At 43.5% G+C, this 9,610-nt stretch overlaps 1 protein-coding gene across 3 annotated transcripts in view; it reads right to left on the bottom strand.

Annotated features, from left to right (window-relative positions):
• The window catches only part of cntfr (ciliary neurotrophic factor receptor), an 81,196-nt gene extending 72,841 nt beyond the window's left edge, over positions 1–8,355 (bottom strand). Inside the window, exons 1-2 of one of the 3 annotated variants that reach the window (XM_008326121.3) lie at positions 7,562–8,355; positions 5,663–5,697 (exon numbers count right to left, since the gene is read on the bottom strand). In XM_008326121.3, the coding sequence (XP_008324343.1) occupies positions 5,663–5,697; positions 7,562–7,616 (90 nt within the window). In that variant the 5' untranslated portion in view covers positions 7,617–8,355. The remainder of the gene's footprint in view (positions 1–5,662; positions 5,698–7,561) is intronic. The other 2 variants (XM_008326120.3, XM_017038785.2) reach the window with 2 other exon arrangements.
• Positions 8,356–9,610: the final 1,255 nt, after the last annotated feature.

Consider the following 9,610-nt stretch of genomic DNA (forward strand, 5'->3'; position numbering starts at 1 on the left):
CTCGCCACCTTAGTCCTAAATGCTGATATCACACTATCCTCACAGTCATGTGCAGGAGAACAAACCTCTGCTGGTACTGGTCCACAGACTGTACCACAACTCCAGTCTGGATTCTTCTGAGTTCTACAATAGAATCAGTTCCACGGGTCACACTAACAGTTCTACTAAACAGGTGACAATGCCTCTGTGCCTGCACCACAGAAGAAGACTGAAGCTGTTAATGTACTGTAGAAGGACCAGATAAAAGTACTGATATCTCACAGTACTGAGTGGTGTACTCAGTACTGCAGGTCACTCAGACACATGTTTAATTGAACACAAACCTAGTATACTGGCAGGAATTGAAGAAAGACTAAAAGATTAAAAAGAGAGTTTTAAATTGTCCTGCTTGTCCTTCATCCATAGATAGACGTTTTCTAGTAACAACAACAACAACAACAACAACAATAATAAATTAAAAACATATTTTTTCAGTTCAATAAAGGGAACTTGGATCATCTTTCACAGATCACCTGATATCATCACTAATTTAACTAGTTTAGAGTTCACATCTTTAACCACAACAGCCATCACCCCTTAAACAAACAAACAAACAAACAAACCATCACTTTAATCTCTGACCTCAGAGGACACATGTGTCTGCACCAAAACAAACGGCTTCTTCAGAAACCACTCTCTTCTGTAATTGCAGCCAATCAGGAGCAGTCTGATGTTTTCTTCTGTTCCGTCTCAAAGACACCTTTTAGGTTTTTCTGTCTTCTCTCCACAAAGGACCAAAACTAAACTCTCACAACATCATTTCTCTCCCAAACCTTTTTTCTTTTTCTTTTGTGAGGTAAACGTTGACTCCATTTTATTCTTCCCAGGAAAAAGGAGAAGATTTTTCATCTTCTTCAGTCACTAACTGGTCAACATTGGTGTGACTTCAGGTCTAACTCTGTAATTCTTGGTCATCCTGTGCAGTATGTCATCAGTATATTTGTAGTACAACTGTAGTAGGGTCTTTATGTAGTGGGTCTTTATATTAAACTGTAATGGGGGGGGGGTATTTGTGAGTGATTTATGTATCACCCACATTTTACTTTAGTTCACATATATATATATAAATAAAATGTTGATTATTAAAATATAAAATTGAATACGACATTTATGTTTACCTCCTCCAAAAACTGTTCCACCATTATTTTACAACAATTCATGGAAACTTAAGGTTCCGACGTCAAAGACTATGCTGATGATACGACACGTTCGTCTAAGAAAAACAGAGTCTTATGTAAAGAGAAAACACTTCACTAGAGCCACCAGCAGGGCAGAGCGCCAGGAGACAGGAGTGGAATCAATCACAGAAAAGGAGGGAAAAAATGGAGTGTTGACGCACAGAAAAGACAGGATAAAGAAGAACATCTCCAAACATAGCAGTACGTCAGGGGCAGGGGGGGGGGGGGGGGGGGGCATTTAGCAGATGGCTGATATTAATTAGCCACTGGGTGAGATCCAGATCTACTGACTGATTTGATGCTCAATATGTTGGATACGGTGCACAGTTCCTTTCCTTCCCCAAGGTCAGTGTCTCCATCTTCATGGTGGAGCAACAGAACGTACGGCAACAGTAGAAGATGGAGTTGGATGATGGAGATGATGAAGAAGATGATGATGATGATGGAGATGATGAAGATGATGGAGAAGATAGAGATGACGAAGAAGATGATGATGATGATGGAGATAATGAAGATGATGGAGAAGATAGAGATGATGAAGAAGATGATGAAGATGATGGAGATGATGGAGATGATGGAGATGATGAAGAAGATGATGAAGATGATGGAGATGATGGAGATGATGGAGATGATGAAGAAGATGATGAAGAAGATGGAGATGATGGAGATGAAGTCTTCTACTGATGTTCTCCAATCCTACAGAGTTCTAATCCAATCTGCTGCTGACTTCATAAGTGACAAGCTCAACATCTTAGCTTGTGACCTTTGACCTTGGCACCTTTGTGCTGGACTAGTGTGAATGACAGTTTGGTTCTTCTGGTTGTGGACCACTCCAGCCTGTATCAGTTCCAGTTCATTCCAACAACACTAACATCCCACACAAATACCCACAACAACTGGGGTATTAAGTATTTAGAGCAGAATCACTGACATCCAGGCGTGAACTGGTGCAGAGTCACTCAGCAGTAACTGGGATTACTGGGATTATCCCAGTAATCTGGGACAGACTCCAGATGGATCAGGAAAAACACTGTTGTCTGTGTTTAGAAACATGAAGTCAGTAACTAACCCTAACTAACTCTAACCCTGGACTGTTCAAATATAACCAGCTTAATTAACCAGGCTTAAAGACTCTTAGGTCATGTTTGCCCTGGTATTAAGGGGGGGGTCAGTCTACAACAGGGGCAACAGGGGCAACAGGGGTAACAGGGGCAACAGGGCATCCAGACGAGGTCCCACACTGACGGTGACTCTTCGTCCACGCTCAGAGCTGGTTATGTTAGCAGATGTCATGGAGAATAAACAGGGTTTGCGTCACACGTGTTGTGGTTGAAGAGCAGCAGACGTTTTTAATTTACACACGTTATAGGAATTTAAAGTGAATAAATACTTGATTTACGTTGCACCAAATGGACTCCAATCTGGGAATAAAAGCCTGGTTTTCTGTGAAACCTCCAGCTCCACTAAATAAAGGTTTGGTCTCAACCATCCCTGTACACGACGACCTGCAGAGGCAGAGGTCACAGAGGTCAGACCTGCTTATTTATTTCCATGGGGTCACTGATGTGACCTTAGTGTGGTCTGGTCCTGTCCATGTTCTATTATTAAGAAAAAGCCTCTTATCGTTAGATCAGACTTAGACCACGCCCCCAAACCACCACAAAGATTTTTGTTTTCATATAAAATGTATAATACTGTATATTTACGCTGCTCTGTTGACACAACCAACAACCATCAACAACAACAACAACAACAACAACAACAAGATTTTCCACATTCACGGTCTGTAAAATGGGAATATCAACAAACTCCCCCTGAAANNNNGATGGGGGTGGAGGAGATCAGGGGGGGGGTGGTCACACCCTGGACGGTTCATCGGTTCCTCAGAGGGAAAATAAAGAGACAAACAACCTTTGGTTGGTTTAAGGTGAACTGTATCCTGCTTGATTTGGAACTGGTGATAAAAACAGTACCTGGTGAGACCTAACTAACTGAGAACTAACTAACTGACTGTTAGTTAGTTCTGAGAACTAACTAACTAACTAACTGAGACCTAACTAACTGGGAACGAACTAACTAACTGAGACCTAACTAACTGAGAATTAACTAACTGAGAACTAACAAACTAACTGAGAACTAACTAACTGAGAACTAACTGAGACCTAACTAACTGAGAACTAACTAACTGAGAACTAACAAACTAACTGAGAAGTAACTGAACTAACTGAGACCTAACTAACTAACTGAGACCTAACTAACTAACTGAGACCTAACTAACTAACTGAGACCTAACTAACTAACTGAGACCTAACTAACTAACTGAGTGCAGACCGTCTTCAGGTCTGGACATCTGGCCTGACCACGACTTTCACAGTGCCTGGTTTTCTGTTTTCATCCGTGTTGTCATCATGACGGAGAGTCTCAAACTAACTAACTAACTAACTAACTAACTAACTAACTAACTAACTAACGGTTCGTCACAGGAGGAGGTCCTCAGGGAGTCCTCCTCCTCCTCCTTCTCCTTCACTTTCTCCTCCACGGTGAACCACAGGAGTCAGTCCTAAAGCCTCGGTGTCCACCTGGAGCTGGACTCTGCTGTTCTCTTATTGTCTTATTGTCTTATTGTCTTGACTCTGCCGTGGTTTTACACCAGAGGTGGGAGGCAAAGAGCAGCGCGATGATTGGACGGCAGCTTCCCAGGGATTAGAAAGACGGTTCCTGGTACTTCTGTCCCTGTAGCAGTGTCTCCACCTCAGTCCACGGTGTCCCACAGCCAGTGTCCCACAGCGGTCAGCGAGGTTTACACGACTGTCCTCGGTATTAACTTTCGATGTTGTTACAGAACCCATCTGCAGTAACAGGCCACGCCTCCGAGTGTTTATCCAATCACAAGGTTCTGTTTCATTTTCAGGTCAGAGCTTCCACACCAGGGATTGTGGGACATTTCCACTGGTGTTTTCTGAGAGCGTTGAGTAAACAGGATCATCACACACTGTCATGCTCACATACCGACTCTCACCCCCCCCCCCCCCCCCCCACTGCACACCCTTTATGAGTCAGACACGTTTTTCCTGAGATGCTGAGAGATTTGACCTTTGTCTGACTTTTAGACATTTAACTTCAATCTGGTTTGAAATATCACCGTGTCCATTCACAGGAAACACCACAAAGTTTAACAGTTAATAGTTTGAAACCAAAGAGCAGGAGTGTCGTTGAAAACACACCGTGCAGCGACGGTCCCTGTAAGGTCTGCATTATTGATGTCGACAGGAGACTTTAACTCTTCTTACGTTGACAGCACTGCTGATGGATTTACTCTCTGGGCTTTGGAAAATTCACTGGGTCACTGTTTGGAATTTTTGTTTTTGAAAAACGACAACATAAAGAAGAAAAGAATTCCTTGTCAAACATCATTGGGTTTTTTTTTTTTCAGCTGCACCAGAATGTTTCGTTCAAAGATACTGAAATATACTGAGTTGTTTTGTGACTAATGAGCTCCAACTATTCATCAACCTGAGTCCAATGTTTCAGCTGAGTTCAATCAGCTCCAGTGAAGTTCATCACTGACTATACTGTGTCTGTGTCTGTGTCTGTGTCTGTGTCTGTGTCTGAGGAGAGTTTCACTCCTGAACAGAAAACTGTGGATCAACACCTCCTTACAACGTACGCTGTAAAACCTAGTCTTTAAGCACAAGTAAATAAAATACATTGGTGACCACGGAGTCCAAACCAACTCTGAGTCAAGTCGAGTCGGTGCAGCTGAACGTACGTCAGAACCTGACGACGACCAAAGCGGAGCAGGGAGAACCACGAGGAGACGTCACTGGACCAGCTGGGATCACAGTATTAGAGTGTAAAAATACTAATAATCAGTCAGGATTTCACACACACTGAGGGAAAGCACTGGAAAAACTAGAGCAAACATTTCAGCCCCTCCCCCAATAAAAGCCACGCCCACGGTTCATATATCTCTGGACCAGTGATCAAATAAACATCGACTTTCCACAGACGTGAAACAATGGTCAGGGTTTATTCCTGAAGTCTGCTTTATATCTAGGCCAATAAAAAGAGCTGGCAACATTTGGTTTTTCTGGAGTTGAACCCTGTTTTATAAATGGGCTCAGACCCGTTTCACAGCACCACTGACAGATCAGCACCGCGCCGTTCTCTCTGCTGTGACTCCTGGATGGAGTCGGTTTCAAATCATTTCAAAACAAAAGCTGTGAAGTTTGTTGAAGTGAAATGAATGGATCGACGCCACTTCTTCACCCAAACACACGGCTCTCTGACAAATCCTTTTACCGTTTCCTAAAACCCAGTTCAGCCACATCTAACTGTGCGTTCGTTATACAGCCTCAGCAGAACGGCTGTTGTAAAAACACTAAGTCAATTTCCAGCCCAGAGTGGGCAGCAGGGAAACAGTCTGACCTCGGTGTCACACTCACCGCTGGAAACGTGCACGCCTCCAAACAGCTTTTCCCTGTTGATAAACACACACTTGTGTTTGGTTATGTTTTGTCATGATTTATTGCACATTCTTCATAAACAGGCAGGCTAATGACTGCAGAATATTACAAACACTGTCAGAATTGTGTAAGAGCCGGGTCTTAAACACACAACAACACACACTCTCATCAACCAGAGGAAAGAAAACGCATGCTCCCACATGCATTCACTCTGGCTCTAACACACAAACACATACATGTTTGGGCTCCTCCCAGACACACACACACACACACACACCACTACACGATGATCTAAAGTCAATGATGCTCGGCTGCCTGAAGGAAGACGGCAGGAAAAAAAAAAAAAAGACAAATCAATAATTGAAACTGGATGCGGCCCGTGATGCATTTATCACAGCGTGGTTTTGGTTTTGTGACAGAACGGTCCACATCACCGCGGCACATTGAAAAAAACATTTGCATGTCTATTACTGGGGCATGGAGTATCAGTGTGTCAATACCAGCCATTAACGTCGCCCCCACCAGAGGAGGAGTGGGATCGCATGAGGTCACCGTCTGCCCCATAATGCAACAGTATCGGAGGACGGTCCTGCCCACCAGCCTGGACGCAGGACGTTATGATATGACGGATGACAATGGGCTGGAGAGCGCTCCTCTCCGGCCTCGGCCTGGTGTGAGGGTCAGTGTGCTGCACTGGTGCAGTGTGTAGCTACAAGCTAAAAGAGCTGAGGTCAAATCAATGGCTGTGCTGCTTCCAGCGATGCAAAAAGATTTACTGTTGAGCCTCGAAGCGAAGCTGAAGGTCTAATTTAACTAAGCACATGCAGTGGCCCCGCGGTGATCCTCATGACATCAGACTCCCTGGACCATTATTCCCAGTCCGTCCTAAATCGCCTCTGGCGTTCACTTTTAACACAGAAGCAGGGAGTGTGGCTAATAGTCACCACTTTGAAGCTATTTCCATTAGCTCTTGATTCATTGTAATTTAGCTTTAAATAATCTGGATATGAAGATCCTGCAATTAGTGATTTTAATATATATATATATATAAATAATTACAGTTATGTCACATCACATTTCCATGAGGAATATCAATAATTCCCAACTGTGACTATTTAAAATGAGTAGCCTACGGCTAACCTTTCAAAGACGTCACAATCATTGATTTCCATGGTACGATCATTGTCAGAACATTTATCACGTTTATTATGCAGTGATTGATTCCGTGACACTATAAATGTGTCAAATCACATGAACACTCCTTTTGGCCTTAAAGTTTCCTTCATTTCTATATGTTGAAGCCGACATAACACAAATATATATATCAACAAAGTGAAGTAACAACAAAGAAAAATGACAATAATTCCACAGTATAATTAAGTAAAATCTGTAAAAATAAAACATAAAGTTCTACAAATGTACTGTCAGAGGAAACAGGTGTGGAGGCTACAGCAGCGCCACCTGTCTGTAAAACCAATCTATTTCTCCCATCTAGTATTTTAATCTGGTATTTATAATCTTGAATTAAAATGACAAAGACAGATTAGTAATAAATGATGCGGTCACAGCACCGGAAGCTGCGGCCCAACGGTCAGTCACTGATGGGAGAAACTGAAGGAGCTAATGCTAATGCTAACTGTTACTGCACACCGACACTCAAACTGTCACTCAAACTGACAAACAAACAAACAACAACAAAAAACTACGTTACATGCTGTGCTATGTTACAGTACAATGTACAATGTAACGTTAGGTCAATGTCCGGTAACGTGTGACGTTGGGTTGGAAACCGAACCCCGTGTCGTATTCGTATAAAAGTAACATTTAATGTAACGTTAGGAAAACTGACGTAATTTAACGCAGTTCCGGTGTTTTTACCTTTTCTTTGGCGAACACTGTCGGTGGTTGTTGGTTCCCGCAGGTCATGAAACATGTTCCATATATTTCCTCCTTTCACCGCTTTTTTTTCAAGGCATGATTTAAACGCCGACAGCCGCCGTCCACGACGACATCCGGGTCTTTTCTGAAGCCAAAATCAATAATCAATCCCACACGGATGATTTACTGCGCTTGTCGAGGGACCAACTCTTCTGCTGCCACTTTAACCCAGACTACGATGCGAGGTTAGCGGATTTACGAGGGACTGTGAGTTCCTGTTCTAACTCGGCTACATCACGCTCACCTGTGCTTGGTTCGTTACCCGATCCCGACCAGGTCATTCCATCTTAAACTCGGCTTCAAAGGGGACTAGTTAAGGCTGCGTAGTTACACACTAAACTAAAGCTACTAAAGATAACATATGTATGATACATAGGTTTTCAGTAAAACACAATTAAATTTTATAATTGAAATCAGTAAAACGTATGGAATTAATTAATATCAAAAATGAAAACCCTGAGGTCACGATATGATACTAATCGGTAACTAGAACTTTATGAATCCCCCAGAGTTAGCTTTGTGAAATTACACGATCAGCATTTTCTGCAGCTCTCCTCCGTGTGCCTGTTGGTGGCGACAGCGTTGCTCTTGGCAGCGACCGTCTTTTTATAGTCAGAAGTTGATTATTGTGACGTTAATCTCCCCCTTTAATGTGAACGTGCACAGATCGTAAAGAACCAGACTTACAAAAACAAGTTCATAACCGCTGTCGCAGAACCGTTCAACTTTATTTGGGGACTCGGAACACAAAGTCAGACTATGTTGAGCTTCACTGACATCACTGACGTTCACTGACGTTCTGCTCAGAACTTTCAGGGAACGTGAGTGGACAAAGTGTTGAACAACCAAATAAGCGACAGTGATCTTCAAAGGCACCAGCAGCTCAAGGCTGGACTCGTTCTCAGAGCAGCGTTTCTCTGTGTTCCTGTTAATATTGACAGACAAAGAGACAGAACAGAACCATTTGTCACAAACGCTCCAACAAACAGGGAGGAGGGGGGTGAGGAGGGGGTGAGGAGGGAGGGGAGGGGAGGGGAGGGTGAGGTAACACCGCGGCTGCTCTCTGGAGTGAGACGGAAGGCATTAGTCAGATTGGACCAACAAAGAGGCTGCAGCCCACAGTCCAGGGATTAGACCCACAGCCCAGACTTTCATTAGTCCGTACAAAGAGGACGGCTGAAGACGGAGCAGTTGGCAAGAAAATTGTAAAGATGGGGATGAGCAGTGAGATACAGGAAGATAAAGAAAAGGAGACGACTTAGAACACTGCTCCAGTGGATTAACCCGATCCCAAGAACTTTCATTAGACGGGATATAATGGACCAAGGCTGAGAACGGGGGAGGCAGAGAATGGAGATGAGGGAGAGAGGTGGGAGAGCAGAGGAGGAAACTCAAAATAAAAAGAAAAAAAATAGGTATTCAAACATGAAAGGATCCCAGAACATTAGCCTTGTCCTCAGGAAAGGGGACTAGAACTAACGACTGGAACCAGGAGGCTGGACCTGGGTCGTTTTAAAGAATCTTTTTACCAACGTCACATGACACACACTCTGACCTTTGGGGATATTAAAAGATATAACACGTGTGTGTGTGTGTGTGTGTGTGTCACGAGCCTCTGCTCCATCAGTTGGCCAATGACTGACCAGGACATGGACGCCTCTGTGCAGGCACATGGTCATGACACGAACTACAGTGAAAAGGTTTCAGGTGTGTGTGTGTGTGTGTCCCAGTGTGTGCGTGTGTGTCCCAGTGTGTGTGTGTGTGTGGCTGCGTCTGCACTCTGAGTGTGACAAATGAAACGTCCATCTCACCAAGACAGTCAATCCACACCAGACAATCACTGACCGTTTCTTTCACCATTTACCAACAACATTTACTGACCGACCGTCGGACGACTCCTTTCATTCATCAGCCTAATTCAAACCAGCAAAGACAGTTGTTACTGATTAATCTATTGGTTTCCTACATGATTGACTGTGGATCAGACTC

The sequence above is a fragment of the Cynoglossus semilaevis genome, chromosome 14, assembly GCF_000523025.1.
Source record: "Cynoglossus semilaevis isolate Cse_v1.0 chromosome 14, Cse_v1.0, whole genome shotgun sequence".
In the NCBI taxonomy this organism is placed as follows: domain Eukaryota; kingdom Metazoa; phylum Chordata; class Actinopteri; order Pleuronectiformes; family Cynoglossidae; genus Cynoglossus; species Cynoglossus semilaevis.